The sequence below is a fragment of the Danio rerio genome, chromosome 4 (assembly GCF_052040795.2).
Source record: "Danio rerio strain M-AB ecotype USA chromosome 4, GRCz13ab, whole genome shotgun sequence".
Taxonomy (NCBI): domain Eukaryota; kingdom Metazoa; phylum Chordata; class Actinopteri; order Cypriniformes; family Danionidae; genus Danio; species Danio rerio.
The window spans coordinates 68,504,955-68,529,788 of NC_141024.2; the positions used below are offsets into that span (position 1 = coordinate 68,504,955).

The 24,834-nt window shown below is 31.9% G+C and overlaps 4 protein-coding genes and 1 long non-coding RNA gene across 21 annotated transcripts in view; 3 read left to right on the top strand and 2 right to left on the bottom strand.

Moving 5' to 3' along the window:
• The window catches only part of LOC147845236 (uncharacterized), a 934,973-nt gene that overhangs the window by 806,827 nt on the left and 103,312 nt on the right, over positions 1-24,834 (bottom strand). The window lies entirely within an intron of this gene.
• Positions 1-24,834, top strand: part of LOC101882744 (NLR family CARD domain-containing protein 3-like) — a 297,907-nt gene that overhangs the window by 62,668 nt on the left and 210,405 nt on the right. The gene's annotated exons all lie outside the window — the stretch shown is intronic.
• The window catches only part of LOC110439620 (uncharacterized), a 49,160-nt gene that overhangs the window by 19,588 nt on the left and 4,738 nt on the right, over positions 1-24,834 (bottom strand). For 6 of the 11 annotated variants that reach the window (XM_087250459.1, XM_087250461.1, XM_087250462.1 and 3 more), the window contains 2 exons: positions 569-664; positions 245-322 (listed from right to left, as the gene is read on the bottom strand). The exons of 2 other annotated variants lie outside the window; for them this stretch is intronic. The gene's annotated coding sequence lies outside the window, so the exon portion shown is untranslated. Of the gene's footprint in view, positions 1-244; positions 323-568; positions 2,841-6,472; positions 6,592-8,080; positions 8,111-24,834 lie in introns of those variants that run through there. 3 more of the 11 variants (XM_088650684.1, XM_087250455.1, XM_087250456.1) reach the window with 3 other exon arrangements.
• Positions 9,018-19,136, top strand: LOC101882570 (uncharacterized). The gene is made up of 12 exons (XM_087247683.2): positions 9,018-9,232; positions 12,428-12,640; positions 12,755-12,845; positions 13,290-13,432; positions 13,508-13,564; positions 13,913-13,987; positions 15,797-15,880; positions 15,986-16,030; positions 17,604-17,660; positions 17,747-17,824; positions 17,912-17,962; positions 19,081-19,136. Exons 2-12 carry the CDS (start codon positions 12,448-12,450, stop codon positions 19,134-19,136), a joined length of 930 nt encoding a protein of 309 aa, XP_087103809.1. The 5' UTR covers positions 9,018-9,232; positions 12,428-12,447.
• LOC148682366 (uncharacterized) lies at positions 19,224-24,000 on the top strand. The gene is made up of 3 exons (XR_015942887.1): positions 19,224-19,423; positions 19,762-21,108; positions 21,656-24,000. It is a non-coding gene; the product is annotated as an uncharacterized LOC148682366 (long non-coding RNA).

Here is a 24,834-nt window from a genome sequence, read left to right on the forward strand (position 1 = left end):
CTGTATGTGCTATTCTGAGGCGGTTATGACCATTTCCTCCCTCCGATTATTCCCCATTTCTCTTCCTTCACATATTCACCATTGGATTGTATACAGATGTCTTCCTGAGTCAATTATATCCCAGTGTTCCTGGCTTATACTCTCTGTCTGAATCTTTATTATAGTTTTGACTTCAGCTTCACTTAATTTAACCTTAAGGTCTAAGTGTGAGTGTGTGTGGGTGTTCCCCAGTACTAGGTTTCACCTGGAAGGGCATCCGCTGTGTAAAACATGGATTACTGGATACTGGAATAGTTGGCAGTTCATTTCACTGTGGCGACCCCTGATAAATAAGGGAATAATCAGAAGGAAAATGAATACATTAATATATACAGTATATATACCTTGTCTATATACATCATATATCGTTATTAACCTTTATCTCTAATGTATATTCTGTTTCTCTTCATGTCCAATATTATTTAAATATTTAATTAATTTCCTCCTCTCTTGCATATATTTTCTACAATAATATACCGTTCTACCATTTCTCTAACTCTACAGTGACCACATTAATCATTTTCTTTACCTTCATTAATGCCAATGTTGAGTTTAGTCTAGTGCAGGGGTGTCAAACGTACGGCTCGCTGGCCAGATCAGGCCCACAAATGATTTTACAATGATTCTGTAAAGTATAAAAATGAGCTGCAATTTATCAATAAAAGAAACTGCTGTTCCAGTAGATGGCGCAATAGCAAATCACAAACTGTTCATTTCATCGAAAACTTGAAAAAATAATATAATTTTCATAAGAAAAAACGTACAGCACGTACATGCAAACACACACACAAACACATTTTGGACCACATCATGCACTTTTTATTTTTTAGATTATATGATCCTTCAATAGGTTGAACAAAACGTATGCAAAAAATAAATAACAGCAGTAATCTTACCTGCTTTATTGGTCGACGTTTACTGTCTGTTATTTTGCTAAAAGCATAATATACTGTATATACATCATTTTTGGTTGCTGCTATTTTAAGTCCAATATACAAGCTTGATCATTTGAGTAACAGTTCGGTTTATATCGAGGGGGATCCAAGGCTGTGTGTCATTTAGATTTGACCCATGCCATGGATTGAACTGGTATATTATACCTAACCCTTTATATGTTTTGTTCAAAATGATTAAACCTCAAATAAACAAGCCAAAACCGACAATTCCAAAAATAAACCTTGATAATATTACTGATTTAAGGAAAAGCCTATGGAGGAAATGCACTCTACAAATGTTAATTTAATTTACACTGCCTCACGAAATTGAGACTAACTTATGGCAGTTTATACATTGTTGCAAATGAAAAGATAATTTAAATTATCATGGTAAAAGACATTTTAAAGTGTTATTATTTACAAGAGAAAAAAATAGGCTCTTATAAAAGGATCCACAACACTGATCAGTGAGCACATACAATTTATGAACATGTACAGATGTATTTGGTGTCTGTATTGTATGTAGAGATGTGCCAAAAAATTCTAAATGATGAACATGACTTTCAACACTTATTTAATAAAGCTTTTAAAAGGAAAAATCCTCTATTTAAGATACACTTTATGTTCAGATAATTGTTCATTTAGCATCACTGTTGTAAAAGCTGACCGCAATGAATGAAACATAAACATTTAAAATTAAGCAGAACAGTTTGTATACGTTGCTGACTGAATTTTGGCTTTTCCCATGCCATAACAAAATAAAACATGTTAAGCGATCATAAGGCAAATAATTACAATAGAGTCTTATGCAAATTCAAGGGACTTAATTTTAACTCAATAAGATCATTGACCAAAAAAGAAAATTTCCCTCATCATTTACTCAAACTCAAGTAATTCTAAAGTTCTGTTTCTTTCTTCTGTTGAACAAAACTATAATATTCTAAAGAATGTTGGAGAGAAAAAAAACAGCCACTGACATCTATGGGAATAAATAATAATAATAATGTGTGTATATGTTCTGGTTTTATAAACATACTGTATTTACTCATCTGAATATAACTATATAATTCATTAATAAATATAATAGCAATAATCTTACATGTAACAATTTTAGTAATTATACTTTAATTATACAGTTTCTGTTATTATAATCTTAACAAAATTATAAAGTATAGATTTTAGTAAAATGTAGTTATTAGAATTACTGTGCTCCATTCTCTTCTTAACATCACATAAGAGCACAACCATCAAATACATAGAAGAGAAACTGGTTCCACACAACTGTCCAAGCATCAGACAGGGAAAACCACAAACTGCTTGATTATTTGATGCATTTTCTATGCACAGTTCAAGTTCAAAAAATAAATAATTCCAAAAAGGTTTCAATTTAAACAACCCCATTTACTTTATGTATAAAAGCTGCAGTTGATACAACTTTGACATGGTCAGACCTTAACTGCACTGTTGTTATGTCAATTGTTATAAGAATTGTGTGGTAAGGAGGATGCAGTAATTATGCATAACAGTCACATTCTAAAATTGCTTGACATTAGTTGAAATGGTGTTGAATAACTTGTTTTTTTTTACAATACATAAAATAACATGGCATTTCATACAATTTCAGTTTAAAATGTATTATTGGAAATTAAAATAAATGGCTGCAGCCTAAAACAATTAACTATTCATATGTTACTATTTTAAAAGGTATGGTGGTGGAAAGGCCATCACTCAAAAATTGACCAATAATTTCCAATGCAGATGCACCAAAGGGTTGGGGTGAGATGGTGGCATTTAATCCTTCCTTGAGTGAATCCTTATCTTGTGGTCAATGGAAGTTTGCAGAGACCCCCTAGTAGTCACTGGACCCTGATAAAAAGAGACACAAAAACTTTTATAGTTGGACTGTAATACAATATACAGTTGAAGTCATAATTATTACCCCCCTTTGAATTTTTTTTCTTTTTAAAATATTTCCCAAATTTTGTTTAACAGAGCAATCATTTTTTACAGTATGTCTGATAATATTTTTTCTTTTGCAAAAAGTCTTATTTGTTTTATTTCGTCAAGAATAAAAACAGTTTTTAATGTTTTTTAACAGCCATTTTAAGGTCAAAATTATTAGACCCCTTAAGCAATATTACCTTCTGATTATTTACAGAAAAAACCATTATTATACAATAACTTGCCTAATTACCCTAACCTGCCTAGTTAACCCTTTAAAAGTCACTTCAAGCTGTATAGAAGTGTCTTGAAAAGAATCTAGTTTAAAAAAATAATAATAATAATTAAAAAAATATAATTTTTTTTTATAAAAAAACAAAAAAAAAGTATTTTTGGCTGGATTTTCCATTTTGGGGGAGGGGGGGGGGGGGGGTAGAAAAACGGATAAACTACTTAAATTCATTATACACATATAGGCGGTGCTGAAACAGCCAATTTCCTTTGACTCAACCAAATCTGAGCTCCTGATGCCCCCTAAAAACGATAGTCCTCTGAGTACCAGCACCCAGACTTTTAATTATTATTTAATTATATATATATATATATATATATATATATATATATATATATATATATATATAAACTAAGTTTACATATTCTATTGTTTGATCAGTTAGCAGGCTTACATTCATTGCGTATGCATAAATGTAATAAAAAAATGTAAATTAACAGTATTATCAGACATTTGTCATTAAAATCATAGTTCATGTCTTTAAAATCATCATAGTTCACTGACAAAAAATAAAAATAATATATGCCTATAGTTCACCACCAAACTTTTTGTTGCGGTGCACCTGATGCTGAGCATAGCCATTTCCCAGCAGCACCAGGTTTGCTTGATTGGTGAACTATAGGCATATATTATTTTTATTTTTTTGTCAGCAAACTATGATCTTATTTTAATGACAAATGTCTGATAATACTGTTAATATATATATCATTAAAAGTATGGGTGCTGGTACTCAGAGGACTATCGTTTTGAGGGGATATCAGGTGCTCAGATTTGGTTGACCAATCAGAGGAAATTTCTGCAAGTTTCAGCACTGCCTATATGTATATAATGAATTTTAAAAGTAGTTTATCCGTTTTGCTACCGTTTGCCTTTTGTATTGAATAGATGTATTAAAAACATTAATGCCATAGCCCCTTAAAATAAAATTTCCACAAAAATCTAAGAAAACAAACACGAGAACTGCTGAAATCTGCTGCTGTTTGCCTTGTGTTGCCTAGAATTCAGTCTCCACTGTTTGCCCTTCGGGTCAAAAATGGGTTTGCTTTACTAAACTTCTAAATTAATGCAGTTAAATTAAATTCAAGTCTTCAAATTCAAGTCATTTACAACAACAATATCTTCATCATAAACTGTAAATGTCTAGGTTTTCCCTCATCAGTGTGTAGTATTTCATCAGTGTTTACTCGGTGGGCAACACCTTTTTGATTACAGTAAAGAGTGGATTTTTAATGCTAAAGGTACCTATGCAAGTGTGACAGTTTTTAGCAAGACAGTATTCATAAAAGTTAAAACAGGAGATTTGGTAACACTTTAAAATAACTACACAATTCAGTGAATCATTTATTAAACATTAGCAAATAGTTAATTCATTATTTGTTGTATAAACATCAACTCTACATTAGATGTTAGTATCAGTTAATAAATACAGCTACAATGCTGTTTTTTTACTTATAAGCACATGTATAATCTGCTTAATGATTTTGTTTTCATGCTATGTTAATGATTAATTTTTTATTACTAAATTAAGTATTGCATTATTTACAAACCAGTTATATAAAATAGTTGGTATAGCTGCATAATTAAACAATTAATAAACTTGTGTGTGTGTGTGGGTGTATGTATGCATGTATATATATATATATATATATATATATATATATATATATATATATATATATATATATATACATACATATGTGTGTGTGTGTGTGCTCTATATGTGTGCTCTTATAAATAACAATTAAAGGCATTGTATCAAATAAACAATAAATCATTTCAATTTTATTTAAAAAATAAAATGACTAAAGTTTAAACTTTACTAATTATCAGGGGTGTCCAAATATAACATAAAAATGGGGAAAACAACAACAATATAATGATTTAACAATATATTATGATAGAACATGTGAATGTTATTTAGCGATGTTTCAACAGTACAATGATTTTATTTTAGTTAAGATTGCAATTTCATTTGATACAGCTTCATTTGTGTATCTTCAAATTAATAGAAATGAATAAGTAGTTTATTTTTTCCTAAGAATATAACTGAGCTTTTAATTGTTGTTTATAAGGGACTTACAAAGCATAAATAGTACATATAATGGTGCATACTGCATAGTGTGCAGTTATAAAGTGTTACTGCAGATTCTTATTGTGTGTGTTGGGAGTGTTCGTGTGTCAGTAGGTTTTGTGGTGTGAAAATTGTTTTATAGCTGATGGGTCAAAATTACCCCGAAGTACAACCGTTCTACATAAATGTGTATACCTTAATGAAAACAGAAAATGAATAATCTTTTTTTTAATGTTAAGGTCATTTTAGAAATAGATTACAGAAAAAAAAATTGTTTAGGGTATTTTAGTTTTTTTGCTGTTAAAATGGTGTTAGTGTCATTTTTACCCTTAAGTCAAAAGGAGGGTTAAAGCAAAGAAAAAAAAAAAAAGATGTTAAGCATTTATTTCAGCAAAAGAAAAAAAATGTTTCTGACAAATTTAAGCGTTACATTTAAGACAGAATTATTAGTGTGTAAGAACAGCTGTTTGGTGCGTTTTTGTGCCAAGATGATGGAGCAACATTTTAAGAAGTGCTGTTGGCAAATATTGCAGAGCTTTGTTGCTTGGCTACTTTTCTGCTGAGAATGGGCATTTTTAGATAATTTCTTTTTTATTTAATGAAAGTTATTTTGTATAAATGTATATATGATGTGCAATCTATTTACCAGCGTAAAGCAAAGATAGGTTATTGGATACTTTTTACTTGTGTACATTTTTGAGGCCATCTCTTTACTTTCACTTGAGTCCAAAAGTATAACCAGTTCTTCAAAGTTTACCTGTCATTTTAACCATGAGTACTTGTGCTTAAGGATGCATGCACTTTAGTCATATCTGATATCAACTATGAGTATATTAACCTAGAAAATGGAGCCATATAAATTTTTGGTTCAGGGTTTTTACATTTGATTCAACAAAAAAGGCACCAAAGTTTTTTGTTTTTTTACAGTTATCTTTCATCCTAACTTAGCTTATATTTACTTTAACGAATTCCAAATGTTACATATAAAACAAACAAAACAAAACCATAAATAAATAAATAAATATCTTTTTATATAACTTTGCAGCTCTAGTTCAAGTAATGTTCATAAACTGTCACACAGTTTAAGTCTTATAATGAACATTGAATATGGCATTATGCAATGAGTTATAATGTGATATTAAATCACATATTGAAAAATAAGATTAACATTGTTGGCCAAAAAAAAAAAAGTACCTGATGGAAGTGGAAGAAGAGACAAATAGATCTTTATAGAGCACGGTGGATTCCATACAAAGACTGGTTGCTGAGGAGTGTCTGGATCAAGGGACCACAGCTAACATCAGAAGAGAATTCTGCATAAGACAGGTAAGAATTTTATTGTAAATAAACATTAAATAGAAAAATAAATCAAGTATCTAGTACATGACCTCTCAATAAAAAATCTGTCTCATTAATTTAATGTAGGAATTTAGTACATTTCATGCATTTTCACAACATTGGGGGAATGGGGGAAACATATTATACTTGTGAAAAAACTCTTTCAAAAACACCTGAAAAAATTACAATACAATTAACAAGTAATATTTTTCCAATCAGAGATTTGTGCCCCTAAAATACAACAATTAGTAAATAAATTTACAGCATATGACAACAGAACAAACCTTATGCCAGTGTGATAGAAAGTAATTATTAATAGTAAAAAATAAAATAATGAATATTGTTAAATAAAAATAATAAATATATATAAAATTAACTAATTAATTAATTTCTTACAATTATAGACAATGACATTTCCATTAACCCTGTCTGAGTGACACGTCGTGAGGCCATTACGTCACATGATCAACGGCTGTTTGTCAACAGATGACATTGCACCCTCAACGTTTGTTTTTTTATAATGGGTTGATATTTAGCTCAAGAATTATCTGTAAATACAAAATTTGTACATATAACAATCCTGTTCATTCGTAGTTATCCGTTTGTTTACATATTAACTTTTTTGTTGTTGTTTATTCGGTTTTAAGCTTAAGGTTCATTTGTCCGTTGTTGGTAAGTACCGTTATTCCGTTAAATAACGTCAGCCTTGCAACATCGTAAGATTATTTATTAATTTATTTGTTAAGTATGCGCTATCCAGTTAAGGACTTTTTACCGTAAAACCATGATTTTTGGCGCACTGAATAAAAATACACACGTTACCTAAAATACTTAAAATATGTTTCTGTTAGCAAAAACAGGTAAATCTATGATAACCATGGCACAACTACATTAACACACTTTTATTAAATATTTGTGTACTTATTTATCTATAGTAAAGCAGGGTTAATAACCGAAAGGGTTGACTGACGTGGTCAGGCACGCGTAGGGCGGGAAAAGTTATGTCGTAGATTAGTTTGGTCCAACAGCATTAAGAATAGTAACACGTGACCTATGGTCTATGCTTCAGTGACCTGTATGAAATCGAACTTATAGGTTTAATAAGCACGAAACTGGTTAAACAGGCTTTATTAACATGCTATAATCATCAGACTCACTCGATCCTGAAGGACTACTGTCCAGAGTTTGCACAACCTCCAAACGCAACCATAAATGTTAGTTATGCCTAATAAAGTATGTGCCGGATTCAAAATGGTATTAAAAGTTTTTTATGTGGAAAAACAGTGGTCAGCACCTAATATAGATGAAAACGGATTATAATCCGTGTTAACAGTGACCATTTTTATGAACTTTTCTCGCAATACCGAATTCCCTGCTCTAATGCTATCCCGTGACTAAAACCACATACACATAAACTATAGGAAAATAACATCATGCCATGAAACACAAAGTTAATTGTTTTACCTGTAGAGCCGTGAACCTCGTGTTGGTTGTGGTCATCGTATCGTTGTCTTCTTCTAGACATTGCCGTTTTGCATACAGATTTATTTATAAGCGTATTACTGCCACAGTGCCACCTATTGATTAGGACCTCTTTCAAATTCCGGATTACTAACTACCATTTAGCCCACTAAATTCTATCATATAAACCTTAAAAATATCAATAAAGATTTAAATCTATTATCCTCTAGTTCTTTTCCAAAAACAAATAAATCTCCTTACAATTTTTGTCAAGTTCAGAAAACAGAAACAAATCTTTAAATAGTATATAACACACTTCTTGTTTCTTCTTGTTACTTTTTTAAACTTTATAAAAACCACCCTCATTTCATAATCCATATCTACAGTAGCATTAGCAACAGTTTAAATAAAAAAAATCAGCATGGTTTTAAATACATAACTCTCCATAGTCCACTGTTTTGAAACCCCACAACTTGAACCATAGTCAAATAAACTAAAAAAACTCAAATAAATATATAAATAAAATAATCCTTAGCCCTTAGTTTTTTAGGTTCACCTTAATTTCTTTCCAAATTTGTTCTCCTGACATTAAAGGCCAATTCAATCAAAAATGAAAATTCACTCAACATTTACTCTCCCTCAAGGGGTTTCAAACTTTTATGATTTTCTTTCTTCTGATGAATAAAATATAAGACATTTTGAAGAAACCTGAAAACCTGTAACCATAGACTTCCATAGTAGAAAAACAAATACTATAGAAGTCAGTGGTTACAGGTTTCTAGCTTTCTTCAAACTATCTTCTTTTGTGTTCAACAGAGAAAAGACAGCAAAACAGGTTTGGAACAAGTGAATGGTGAGTAAATGGTGATAGAATTGTCATTGTTAGACGAACTGTCCCTGTAATTTTGGGTAGGATAAAAATACATTCAAAGGAGTAGCAGAATATAGGCATTCTTATGGGTTTAGTTCTAGTTCAATTAAACAAACATTTTATAAAAAGGAGTAATCATACATTTATTAAGCTTTTTATACTGTTTCTAGGCATGACAATGACAAAACTGACGTTACCTGTTTTATCTTTTCCCTAATTACAGAGTTCTCTACAGTCAACTGACAACTACATAACACTTACACATTCTGTCCCTCAAAAATAAGGTACGTGTAATTATTGTGACAGAACTACTGGTCATCAAGAAAGTGGTTCTAAAATTTCAAATCTTGGAGACTCATAACACTGCACATTCTGGATGTCTCCCATCTAATATGCACCAATTAGTTTACCAAGCTTCAGTTTTATAAAGTTCAATTAAATGTAAGCGTACATGTAAGCAGTGTGATGTAAAGCAGGTCGCACACCAGAAGCGGCGCGACACAGCGCGCACATGACAGTTTAAAGCATCACACACTAGACGCGCACATTCGAATGATATTTAACATTAAACTAATCAGATGCCGCTTTGTGGCAAGGCTGAAAAATGAACTTCGTCCTGTGCCGTGGCGCCGCCGACTTGCAGCACCTGTGTGTGTATTCTGATCGAAACCTATGTTTAGAATTCTAAAATGCATGGCACTGCGTGGCGCGCTGCGGAGCGGCGCTTCTGGTGTTTGACCTGCTTAAGGGTCTTAAAGTACTGAATTTCAAAACCAATGCAGGCTTAGCATGTTAGGGCAATGCATTGTGTGTGTGTGTGTGTGTATTACGGATTGTAAAAAAACAATCTTACTGGACACAACAGGAGAAAAGCCAAAGCCAAGGTGGACAAACAGCTTTATTCAATGCATGTGTTATAAGCATCACTATTGAGGGAACAGTATGGTGGCATTGACAAGCAGCACTGTTGAAGATGGCACTGACTTCTTGGACTGTTTGTCCCATGTTAATGAGACTGAATGCAGTATCATCCTGGCAAGTGCTTCATAAACGAGTCAATCTGACTAGTTCAAGTCCCCTCAATGATGACTTTGACAAGATGGGAAACAGAAAAAAAAAAATTAACACATGCATCCCTAAATGAATTACTCATAATCATTCACAATTACAATCAGAGTCTGCCAAAAGATACAAGGACAATATTAGGTAAAGTGCGTTCAAAGAGAATAGCCTTCTTTTTGCACATGAGTTCTCTTTGAACGCACAGGGCCAGTGATATACTTTTGGTTCAATGGCATCCATTTCAAGGGTCCTCTATGACAACATGTACATTTTAAGGAAGATAAAAATTTTAAGTTCCAGGTGAGCATTGATGGTCTTCCTCTCTACAAGAGTTCATTTGCTCAATGCTGGCTCAGTCTAGTAGAAGTTTAAAACTTGGTGCAGGGGGAAAATGTGCCAATAGATTTATTGTGGGCTGAAGGTACTGTAAAACTAGCTCCCTGAATGAGTATCTCGAAGACCTAATCTCTGAAATCAAAGAGTTAAAAAAAATGGCTTTGAATTTGAATGACTAAAGTTAACATTCAAGTTTGCTTTTGCAACATGCTTTTCTAAAATGGCCAACCAGGTTACCATGGGTGTGAAACATGTATTCAGGATGGTGTGCACCTGGAAAAAAGGATGGCATTCCTCAGAAATGTACCTAGAGTGAGTATGCCCATATACTCTGAAACTGGACCAGGCAAACCAAAGGTTGCAAAGCTGCAAAACATAATTTCAGAAAAGCATGGCATTTACATGGTCTACACCACCTTCAGCAAACATTAACTCCTTTTTGACTATCCCCACGCTTCCATCCTCCACACTTGGCATCTACCTACTGATGTCATGTCAGGACCAATCCATCTCTGCAAGATTGAAAATATTGAAATGAAAGCTTTTTTTAGTCCCTTGCAGAAATTATTTTGTTTCAGTTTAAACTTTACACACATAGTATCTATCTATTTCCACTTTTTTTTTTTTTTTACATATACTGTATAGTGCGAGTATAATTATTGTGCAAGATGATATTCTGATCATATTTTTTCCTAGAGCATTTTGAAAATTGTAAACCTTAATCACTACCAGGGCTTGATATTGACTTTTTTATCACCAGTCACTGTGGCTTGTAGTTTCCAAGGTTACTAGCCACTTGCCTTTTTCACTAGCCACAATTTTGTTGTTGGGAAAATATATTTTATATGCAGAAAATTGACTTGCAAGCAAAAGAAAGCAGGTGAAAAACAAACCATGTGTGATAATGAAATATTAATCATGTGCACACAGTTAACATTAGGCACATTAATAATCTGTTCAAACAATGGTTAAAGTGGCAATCACTGCTGCTTACAAAGACCTGTTTTTAAATCTAAAGCTCTTGAAAGCAGAAGGACTGTGGGTGCATGAGAATTACTTTTGTCCAGTCTATTTCAAATAGAATCCATCACACCAGTTTCATTTCCAAGGAGGATTGCTACATGCAAGGACACGGTAGTGCACAAGTATTTTAAACACTCGGCTCTCAAAAACATCTCTCAGTGAGTAAGAATAGCCTGTGTCTCACAGTGTGTATGATCAAGCTCTCATTTGGTATTTATCTGCTATCTTTTGTTTTGCATAAACACAGTTGTTTTTGTCAATCATGCTGCTTCTTGATTCTAAAATCTCATTTGCTGTTCCACTCATTACTGTGTATACCACTAAATATGAAAAAAATAAATATATATAATTTTTTTTTATCACATTTGCATGCATATTGATAAACGGTAAAAAACTGAAATTATAATATTTAGTGATAAGCCAGCACTGGCCTGGTCAGGACACTGACAATCCTGTCTACTGTCCCAAAAACTGGACCATCCTTATTGTTGAACCCTGCTTTTAAGAAAACTACGATTAAAAAATTATTTTCAACCAGCCAAAGTGGCTAGTGGAAATGGCAGTCTTTACCCGCCACAGCTGAAATCTACCTGCATTTGGTGGTTTGGCGAGTATTAATGTCAAGCCCTAATTACAACTATAACCAATATGTAATATTATATGAAGGCAGAAAGTGAAAATAGCTCGATTCAAATGATCCAAAATAGTTGTCAATACTTTATTTTGCAATTTCTAGTATTGCCTTCTTTTCACCGTCATTTAATAATTTTGCAACTTTTCAGTCCAAGTTATATTTTTATCAGTAAAACACCTGAATTTAAAGCATTTTTTACTTTGAGTGTTGTCAGAAAATTATATATCAATAAAGAATGATGAATACAAAAGTAGTAGTGGTTCTTAAGATTGATGTGGTCTGGAATTGGTAATATGTGCTTGGGAAAAAATTTCTCAATATTAACTTGCATCATTATTTTGCATGAAATGTATTTTGTGTATTTGAATCATGCACATAAACAACCGAAATTTAATATGTGTCTTTCAACACTATGGGGCTCTAGGTTCTTGCAGCTTAAAAAAAATGTACCTGATAGTGGAGTTCATTCACGAAAGGAGTACCGGACCTGTCGCAAAGTCTTGGTACTCAGAGGGTCACTCGTGGTGGCCTCCATACAAGGAGATAGACAGGGTGTTGAAGAGTGTCCGGTTGATGGAGGCACCACAACCAGATAAAGGTTGGACCAAGCATCAGGCCAGAATTCTACACGAGTCAGGTACACAGAAGTACATTGTAAATAAACAATATTAAACAAAGGATAAATTCAATAATATATGACATTCCATAGACTATTGCATTCATGAATTGTTACATACTTTATTTCTTTCAGCATCTTTTGACAAGATTTCAAAGAAATGGAAACAGGCATGCTACACATCTGACATCTCGGAATCTGAAATGCCTGCAAAAAGAATTCCGAAGTAAGTTGTCAAAACACACATTTTACTTTTAACAACAATATTCAGTCTTCTGAAGCTAAACAAAGTTCATGTGAGTAACAAAGGTAAATATATTTAATTATAATATCAAATTCAGCCGTAGTTTTTACATCTCAATCACACTTATCAGGTAAATCAGGTATATTTAGTTTTAAATGTATCATCAACTGTTTGTTTGCATTTTTTGCAACAGGCAAATACACAATTATGCCAGATTTAAACAAGCAAAAGGTTTTGTTATTTTTACTATTATATTTTGGCCATTTCCTAACTTTCCTAAGAATGATGGAAAGAAAACTTTTACTAGAAAAATTATATTGAACTTATTTTTAAGTTTGTGTTTTTTTCTTCTTACATTTAAAAAACAAGACATTGTTATAATCCAATCATGCTTTGTATAATTAACTACCCTGATTGTGCTCATAGAAAGAAAATATACACATCAGATGATGAGCCTTGCGATACTCCCCACAAAAAAAAGAAACTAAATAAAGAAAAAAGTCTACCAACACCAAGGGTCCCACTTGCACCAAAAGCTCCAACACCCCCAAGACATATCAGGGCAAAAGGTAAAAATACACCACTTATATTACTGCCAGTCAAAAGTGTATGTATGATCACTGAGCAGTTTTTTTCTTTTTCAGGTCCCCTTGTACGACCTCAGCTAACATCATGTAAAACAATTAACAGTTTTTGCAATTGTAAGTTTTAATTAGTAAAACAGATATTTGATGTTTTAAGTACTTTGTGATATGCTCAAGAATGTTCCTTAATCACAGTAAATTAAATGTAATGCACAAGCTCTTGTGACATGTTGCTTTACCATAATGTTTTCAGCTGAATCCAGTAATATTGTTCTTTTAACATTTTGCAAAAAACTACTGTTATTACATTCATAAATTGAGTATTACATTTTAAGAGGCACAAATAACTTTTAATTGCTAATTAGAAGCAACAGCACTCTCAAGCTATAAAGATCTGTGCAGTACAATGTAATTTTTGTTTGTGAGACAGATATAACATCTGTTTCATCTGTAATGTTTCAACAGCATTTGTCCGCGACCAACAAAAAGCTACAGAAAAGCAACAGCAGGCCTGTTTTGAAACTCCCTCCACTAGTCAAGGTAACTCGCTTTACATGAATACTGTAACTACAAACTGTAAAAGCTGTAACTTCACAGCATTCATGACTCAAAAGGCTGACTCAATGACAGGCTGGTTCATGATTCTGATTGCTGAATAGACAATATATATATATATTTATATATATATATATATATATATAATATATATATATATATATTTATATATAATATAAATATATATATATAATTTATATATATAAATATAAATATAATATATTTATATTTATATATATAAATATATCTATATATTTATATATATATATATAAATATTTAGTTGAAGCAAAAGTGACTTGAATATATATAAAGTTGAAGTCAGAATTATTAGCCCCCCTGAATTATTAGCCCCCCAGTTTATTTTTCCCCCAATTTCTGTTTAACAGAGAGCAGATTTTTAAAACATATTTCTAAACATAATAGTTTTAATGACTCATCTTTAATAATTGATTTATTTTATCTTTACCATGATGACAGTAAATAATATTTGACTAGATATTTTTCAAGTTACTTCTATACAGCTTAAAGAGACATTTAAAGGCTTAACTAGGTTAATTAGGTTAACTAGTCAGGTTAGGTTAATTAGGCAAGTTATTGTACAATGATGGTTTATTTTGTAGACTATCAGAAAAAAATAAAGCTTAAAGGGGCTAATAATTTTTACCTTAAAATGGGTTTAAATAATTAAAAACTGATTTTATTCTAGCTGAAATAAAACAAATATATAGACATAAAAATATTATCAGACATACAGTGAAAATTTCTTTGCTCTGTTAAACATCATTTGAAAAATATATATAAAAAAAGAAAAACTAATTCAAAGGGGGGCTAATAATTCTGACTTCAACTGTATATTATATGGCTAGGAGAAAGTGCAACACAAGCTAATTTTTAAATTGAGTCCATTGGACAAGAAATGCTCATAGGGGAAACTGACATTATTTAAACATAAAGAGTCACAATCAACTGGCCGAGAAGAAAATAATATTATAAAATAGGATTTCAGTTATTAAGGTGAATAGTTTAGGAAACCCAGTTTGCCAGAGCCAAAACAAGTACAATGTGTCAGATTCTGTGTCAAAGAATGACACAATTTGACTCAATGTATCGATTGTACCCACTTAAGAATCACACGCAGAAATGTTGTAAAATGCCCAGAGACTTTTAAAGGCATAGGTTGAAAGGACAAGCACCACTCCCTTTGTATCGGTTTAAAGAATTTATCTTCCAGAAGTTTTCAGTGTTCATTTCAAAATTAATTTCCTATACTGAAAGATTCATCCGGTTCATCATTGAAAGAGTTTGAAAGCATCAGGAACCCTTTAGTCACTGACAAGTACAATGTGTCAGCTTCTGTGTCAAAGAATGACACAATGGGATACAATGTCTCAAAATGTACCCACTCAAAAATAACCACAAGCTGAAATACTGAAATACACGGAGAACTTCATAGGCATAGGTTGAGAACTGGTCTAGAAGGACAGGACCACTTCCTCTTGTAACTGTTAAAAGATATTATCTTTCAGAATCTTGCAGTAAGTCATCAGAGTTTAAATCCTTCTCCTATCCTTAAATTTTCATTGTTACTAGCAGTTAAAACCATGACTCCCTTATCACAGTCAATATAACCAGATATCGACTTTCATAATAATTGTGCACAAATTGTATGTTTCATGATCTGCTTATTCTGCCAAAAGTTGAAAGCCTCTTTAAAGACTGAATCTTCTCTGAACCAGGTATTACAATTAAAAATGTCAAATAACATTTCATAATTGCAAAGAAAATAATTGCAGTTTCAGCTCCAGACGTACCTGTGAGGTTCTGCCAGGAAGTGGAGCACCAAGACACTTGGGATAAACCCCAACCTGAAAATCAAGGTAAAAAACAAAATAAATAATAACAGATTCATTGGTATTTGAAATAAGAAAATTGCTCCACATACTCACACTAGGTAACTCAACATTTTCTGTACAATCCAACAGAGGACACATTTTCTGTGCTGCGGCCTTTACAAGACAGAGCACCACGTAAGTTGTATGTCTCACTTCAGGTAATTACGGTCACATTTCATTTAGCTGTATTGTAAAAAAGAAAATGTTTGATTAAACAAGGCTGTAAAGCTAAGACTAAAATACAAAAAAGAGAACACAATTCATCTACAACAGTAGAAAGAGTACCATTTTGTCAAATGTCAAGAAAGCTCAATAAAGACAGAGCTTCTCATATGCAGATCACCAATGCGATACCTGCCCATATTGAAATCTGTTGCATTTAAATTTATGCAAATTACATATATGCCATGCAAGTTCCTATTTGGATTTTACAAATAAAATATATTTTATTTATGCAATATACATTTTGAAATATTGCAAAAATGGCTGTGCTGCTTACAAATATTATCTTTCAACGATTGGAATAATATGTACAGATATGTTCACACACACGCACGCACAAAGACACACACACACACACACACACACACACACACACACACACACACACACACACACACACACACACACTCTGCTCAGCACATATGAGTACACCTCCTTTTGAATTGGAATATTGTAATCTATTTTTCAGTAAACAGAGATAATATTTTTGTTCATTTAAATAAAAGATGTTTATTAAACAGTTATGTGCACTAAAATACAAGTTTGGCCACATAACATCTTTAGGAATAAAAAAAACAATTTAAATTTAAATTCAAATGAGTATTTGCACAAAAAAGTAAACTACAAATTTTTTAATTTATAATAATAATAATAAATGTAATATTATTTTAAGTTTCTCTAGATTTTTTCCTGTATTTTAAAGGTTTTTTGTATATATTTTTGAACCGTAACATAAATTTATTTAGCTAAATTATTTTGACTTTAGTACTGACAAACCTAATGGACAAATATAATATTTTAAAGCATTCTACAGAAAAAAATATTATATATATATATATATATATATATATATATATATATATATATATATATATAAAAATATATATATATATATATATATATATATATATATATATATATATATATATATATATATATATATTATTAAATGTAATTATTAAAACCTAAAAATATTAATTATTAATATAAAATTTACATATCTATACATATTTGGAATTCCAGTTGTTTAACAAATATATAAGTGGTCAATGACAAATATTGTAAGTGAAGTCTAAATATGAACTTTTAATTCAATTATTTGTTTTCTATATACAGGGTGATTAAAAAAAGAATACCACAACTTTGAAAATCTGTATTTAATCAAAGAAACATGATGGAACCTTGGGTAAATAATCAGTGTGAAGTCCTTAAAAGTTTTTTAGTAGTAAACAAGTTCATAGATGTTCAATATGACCCCCTCTTCTTTGAAGAGTTCTTGATTTTAAAAGTTGTGGTATTCTTTTTGAATCACCCTGTATATTTACATACATCAGATTTCTATATGGGTGACCTGATCACCTACATGTTTCTACCATCAAAGATTAAATAAAACAATAATGAAGTATACAGAGGAAATCCTAAACACATTTATTGTAATTTTTTGCAACCTTTTTATACTTTTGTTTGTTTGTTTTTTATTATTTAGACAACACATACTCTGTCCAAGATCCAAAGCCATCAGCAGATCAAAGAAAAATGCAGAGTAAGTGTAAAAAATAAATAAATTATATACATTTTATGTAGTGTCATAGTAGCAAATGCAACTTACCAACTTGACCTTTTTCTCAGCACCAGTTTTTCCAATAAGCATGTCCCATGTAAATGAGCAAGAAGATGCTTGGGGGGACCACCCATCGAGCTATCGAGGTGCAAGAACATTCAAAAAAACATACACAGCAAATTAGTTTCTAATTATTAACATGGTAATGTTACATTGTCTGTACAATCACACAGAAGACACAACTTCTGAGCTGAGACCTTCAAGTACCCAGGCAAGAGCGAAGAGTAAGTCATTTGTTTTTTTAAGTGACAGTTACTTCTTATGAATTATTATTATTATTATGTTTTTTATACAGTATTTGTAGTTGTATTTATATACTGCTAACCAACATCTATTAATGTAGTTAAATCTTAACAAATTAATTAAATTTCTTGCAAATTAATTAACAATTTGCTAATGCTAAATGCATGATTCAGTGTGCAGTTGTTACGAAGTGTTACCCAAACTTTCTTCCTTCTTGCTGAACACAAATGAAGATATTTTGAAGAAAGTTGGAAACCTGTAACCATTTACTTCCATAGCATTTTCCTACTATAGAAGTCAATAATCACTGGCTTTTAGCTTTCTTCACAGTACCTTCCTTGTGTTTAGCAGAACAAAAAAAACTCAAATGTTTGTAACCACTTAATAGTGTGTAAACGTAAGTAAATGTACATCCTTTTAATTTATTTGTAAACATATTAATCAACACTGAATATGAAACTTGTTCAAAGCAACTAATCAATGACATTTTCCAATTTTCTGTGAAAATTTTCCATGGTTAATAAGCTGTTCGCAAAACATTATCTAATTATTTCCTTGTAACCTAATAAATACAACACTATACAACAACAAAAAACACTTCGTTAATTACAGTGAAAAAAACTCACTGTATTCAGAATATTAATGTAATATTATAATATTAATATTAATACAATATATTAATAATATTAATATAATATTAATGTGTACAATATATAATTTATCATTACCTATAAATTAATGGTTTGAAAATTAATTTAAAGTGTTTTGTTAATTTATGCTTTCAATAACTTTGGGGAACTAACGATTTCGTATGCACAGAAAAATTCACATATAAACTATTTTACGTAAAAGCACAGACCAAGAGGGGGTTGGCTTCTGTCTGCTTTTAAAAATTCAGTTTTATTTCCTCTTAATTCAGTTTTGCTATTTTGCTTTTCTGAATTCTGTGAATAGTTTAAGTCATTTTAGCCATAGAAAAACAATGTGTAATCAGACGGATATAGCTTTTTTTTTTTATTATAGTTTAAGGTTTTAAGCATATTATTACAATATCCTCATAACATTTTTGTGAATCGTTCAAAAGTGATTTTGCTTGCAGATGCTTCTGGTATCAGCCGATGGAGCTGCATCTCCAGTCAATACACACGTAAGTAAAATTTAAGTGCTAAGAATAATAATAATAATTAAAAAATATTTACGTATAGTTGAATAGAGATTAACCCACTTACTGTGTTGCAGCTGTGGAGAGGGCAATTTTGGAGAAGCTTAATGAGCTGGACATGAAGATTACCCATCTAACTTCAGTGGTCCAGTCCCTTGCCCCTCGGTCAAGTGGTCAAATGGTGGTGGACACTGAGGATGACACCTTTCCTATTGAAACAATGGAGGACCTTGAACAACTGGAAAGGCAATTAGCTGAAAAACCAATGATGGAGAAGATGGTACGAATATTTAAGATTTAAAGGTTTTACAGCTGTTGTTAAGTAAATCTTTATTATATGGCCAGTTTCACAGACAACACTTAAGGCTAGTCCCAAACTAAAAATGTATGTGTGAGCTGTGTGATGCCTTACAATATCTCATTGCCATTATTTTGTTACCAGATGCACGCTAGTATTGTGCTTATATTTTCTTTCACATGGATTTTTATAAAAGCAGTTTTATATCTAACATTAACTAAGACTTATAGTCCAGACTTTAGCTCATCCTTGTCTGTAAAACTGGGCCATAGTCCTTGCACTTTGTCTGTAAAGATTTAATATTACCTTTTATTTTTAAGATGAAGAGGTTATCCATCAGAGGAGGACAAACTCTGAAAAAAACCATTTGGCGTGTAGCCTCCAAAGTGTTTGGTCCAGTGGCCAAACAGCTCAACTGGTGTGGAAGAGGAGATAAAAGAGGCCTAAACAACACAAATATTGGGACACTTGTGATAGGTATGTTCAATTGTCTTGCAATGAACGGTTTAGATAATACCTATAAGACAGAACTGCCAGTATATCTCTATAGCATGATTACCTTGTACACACATAATATGGTTATCAGTGTGCTATAAGCTTACGAGCTAGCATATGCTGTTCATATATTGTAAAATAATATTTAATACACAAGAGTGTTTTAGAAATAAAATTTAGATCATTATTTTAAGTGGAGAATTGTTCATTCTTGTATATTAGGGCAAGGAGATTAAACCTTAAATCAAAACCTTGATTGATTGAACACTTTACCTCCTTTTGAAATATTGAATCATTATATTATTTTCCAAGTAATTTTTTGTACTTAATCAAGTTCCATTTATTAATTTACTAAACATTTCAGTTTTAGTGTTAAAAGAAAGTTTCCCTAAAAAAATATTTCCATGTCAAAAGTGGAAAACGACAAGTATCTTTAACAAGCATAACTTGTGTCTGGAAAATAGTAAATAATAAAGCATTGTGAAAAAGTACATAATGTGAACATTGCTGTTCACAATAATATTTTAAGTGCGTGTGTGTGCATGCTTCTCTTTTCGAAAAGACAGCTTACATTGTATGTTCATTCATTCATTTTCTTTTTGGCTCAGCCCCTTTATTATTTCGGGGTCGCCACAGCAGAATGAACCGCCAACTTATCCAGCATTCGTTTTACGCAGCGGATGCCATTCCAGCTGCAACCCATCACTGGGAAACATACACACACAAACACACACACACTCATACACTATGGACCATTTTTTTAGCTTACCCAATTCACCCATACCTCGTCTTTGGACTTTGGAAATCGGAGCACCCATAGGAAACCCAAGCGAACACGAAGAAATTGAAAACTCCACACAGAAATGCCAACTGACCCAGCCGAGGCTCGAACCAGCGACCTTCTTGCTGTGAGGCGATAGTGCTGATTACTGCACCTACCTTGTATGTGATAACTAGAAATAATAAAAACAAAACCTCAGTCGATTTGATTATGAATATACGCTAAAGAAAAGTGAGTTATGCTTCACAAATTATAGGTCATATAATCAAAAAGAAAATCTGTCATGCCTCTGAATATTAATCACATTGCCTGCATTCGCATGAGCTTTGCACATGTGGACGGTACATGCATTAAATCGCCACGTGGGGATATATGTCGGTTATGGATTTAGGTTTCGATTTTCGAATAATCTCCCAGCACTACAGTATAATGCATATGTACACTTTTACAGTATTCATTATTTAGCAGTCAATTTGTCGTATGATATTAATCTAATAAATTTAAAGAACAAATTTTCCCGAAATTTAAGTTAGCCCTAATCACCTTGAACTGCTGCTTGGTCAGTTGTCATCACAACGTGTTTAAACATAGCTTTATTCGTCTAAATAAAGTTATTACCTTGTTAAATTTACTACAAAAAAGTGGAATAAATATTTTACTGACCACACATATCAATAACAATGAATCAGACTACTTACCTCAGTATTCCCGCGTGGACTGGTGTCTTCTACGTGCTGAGTGTGATGCTTTGAGGAAACATGCGCAATAGTGATGAAGTTTCGAACACAAAAGAGTCGATTCCTTGAATTTGACCACGTTGTCCAAGTGCATACTAATGCAAGTACACTTGTTTTTGTTGTTATTTTTTCTTTATTCATTTTATGGCGGATTTAAGCTTTTGCACCTCTCGTTTCTATTTGACATCAATTTTTCAATAGCTTCCCAGCCGGCATTTCAACGGTGATTCAACGTTGAATCAACGTCAGGCCTATGGTTGGATCAACGTTGAATTACCTTTCGATTTTGCAAATTGGATCAACGTTTATATAGTGACGTTATTTCACCGTCGGACCACCACCGGTGATTCACCGTTGAAATCACAACGTTGTTTCACTCTTACCTTTTTCATGGGTGAATTATGGTCGTTTTGTAGACGTTGAATGAAGGTTGAATTACCTTTCGATTTTGTAAATTGGATCAACGTTGATACCGTGACGTTGTTTCACCGTCATACATTTCAACGTAAGTTAAATAGGAATTACATACAACGCAAAGTCCATAAATATAGCAAACAAATTTTTACTAATTAAAAATACACGACACAAATACACAACTTAGCCTGTGTATCAATTTATTTAATACACACCTCATTATTTCAATTATTCTAAATATACAGCAACATTTACAGCATACATAGTTCATTAAAACCATGCAGGTTACTATACATGCTCAAATACAGAAAAAGGCATACAATTAAATAGTCACTTTTTAATTAGGTTTCATGAATTAAAGTTAGTTAATGTTTACTAGCATGAACAAAGAACAAATACTTGTACAGCATTTATTAATCATTTAATTAATTGAAATATGTCCCGATGCTATTAAAATCAAAATGCATGCTTGTTAACATTAATGCACTGAGCTGACATGAACTGTACTTTCTTTATATGAAAGATGCTTCATTGTTCTTTGTTCATGTTAGTAAATACATTAACACTTACTAATACAACCTTATTGTAAAGTGTTACCGTCTTCAGAAAGACAGATACTAACTAAATTAAACTAAGTAACTAAACTACGCTTCAACCATCACAGTCTCCAAAATACAATTCCGTTTACAAAGTTTACAAAATACCCATTCTTAAAGTGGCTGCAGTAAAAAAAAAAAAAATAAAAAACATCACTCACAACTAAGAATCACAAGTGAAATACATTACATCTGTTTGAGGTTTTATAGGTTGAGAGAAACACTTGAGGTAAAAGCTGGTACTGGGGACAAAGAATAAAGTGTAAAACACTAAAACATCTATATCAGTCTAGCACTTAAATACATATTTATTTCTCAAACACCAGGTGAGTTTCCTACAAAATCAATAATGAGGTTTGCTATTCCAATTCATTGTAAATGAATGGCTTCACTTTCACAATAGTGAAAACTCATGCTATAATCTAAACCTGACATTGCTCCTTCACTTTGCAGGTCTGCATGCTAAATATTTAGTAGTTTTTTTTTGTGTTTTTTTTGCATAAAGTACATCTATTGTGTTTAGCATTACTGCAGCAAAACTGAGCACCTGTGACAGTGGAACAGACAAATATTTCAGTAAATCATCAAGAAAATGTGTAGAATATATGGTTGGATTCTCTCTCACAAACACAACAGTAAAAGCAATTTGTTATTCCATTATTATTAGTATCATAAAAATTGCATGTTCACATGGGTCTTATAATAATGGCTCACATTTGTGAATGTAGGACCACTATTTCACTATTACATGTCACATTAACTGTTCATATAGGTTCTGTTATTAAGTACTTGTGTCATCCCAGAGACCTGTTAATCTTCAGAACACAAACTAAAATATTTTAGATTAAACGCTCCTCATCCTCTATAGACAGCAATAGTCCCAAGATGGTCATTGTCAAGATTGGGCACAAAACACATTGTCAAAACGTTCCATGTGACCTCAGTGATTTCAACTGTGAACATACCAAGCTCCAACAACACTTTAGTGAGGCAAAACAAAACAGTAAATACAAATGTGTTTGCGTATATCTCTCCCGCATCAGATCAGCATGTGTGTTTACTACGAGCAGTATGCACACACCATGACCTGTTGTGGCAAAGGCAAACAAGTTGTTTTTACAGTACTTACTGTGATTTAACCTTTATGACAAATGTACTGGTCCTGTTACACATATCTTTTATGAACACAAATTTCACTGTAACGGGTGCTGTTGTTTTGCTCTAGTTATACCTTTAGAGAACACCGTACTAGTCAGACATCCATACAAAAGCAGAGAGTTTGGTCTTGTGTAGCAGAACTGCAATAGATGTCTGTCTGTCTAGGCTGACACTGCACTGTTAACCCTTACCGTAGATTATGCAGTAAATAACTATAAAATAGCCAGTGTTTAGCTGTAATGAAAAGAAACAGTATTTTACTGTAAAAGGAGCAGGATTTGTATGAAATTCTGTAGTGCAAAGAATAAATTACAGTAATTTACTCTATGTACCATTACAGATATTCACTGTGATAATAAATGGTAAATTACTGTTCAACCATTACTGCCCCATCTACTCTGATGCTTTATGTTGCTATTTTATATTTATTTTATCTCTGTGTTTTCTTTGGTTCCTTCCTAACATTGAGTATCAGGAGTCAACCAATGTCACAGAGCTTATTAAAAGGTAAGTGTAAGATATGGACGAGATGCATTTAAAGGCAAAAATATTCACACAGAGCAAAGAAATTGTCACAATAATTTTTATAACTTTGTTTACTTTTTCTATAATTAATCTAATTTAATTGCCTAGTTTGACCTATAGTTAAGATTTTAAATTGCACTTTCAACTGAATATTAGTATTTTGCTAAATAACTAGTAAAAATGTGTTATTTAAAAAATATATATATATATCTTAAACAACACGCACATACATTTTTGCAGAGACTCAATGAATTTGTCTGGAAAACTGGCAAGTAAAAGTGCCATTAACAGTATAAAGGCTTTTTCTAAATAAATGTATAAATCATGATATTTGTTGTGTTTTTTATTATTACTACAGATTTGGAACGACATGAGAATCAGATTATTTATTTATTTTTTCTATGGATAAAGTTTATATTATAGTATATTTTTATTGTTTTCATTAAACGATATGTGCATAACTGTGATAAATGTAGGCAGTTGCTTTGAAAATATGCTATGTAACAGGGGTGTCAAACTCCTGGAAGGCCACAGCCTAGTAGAATTTAGTTCCAGCCCTGCTTCAACACACTACCTTTAGATTTAGTTTGATCAGGTGTGTTTAATTAGTATAACTGCACTGTTACTCTGTAGATTGTGCAGTAAATAACTGTAAAAAAAATAATGATTTAGGCATCACCACACACT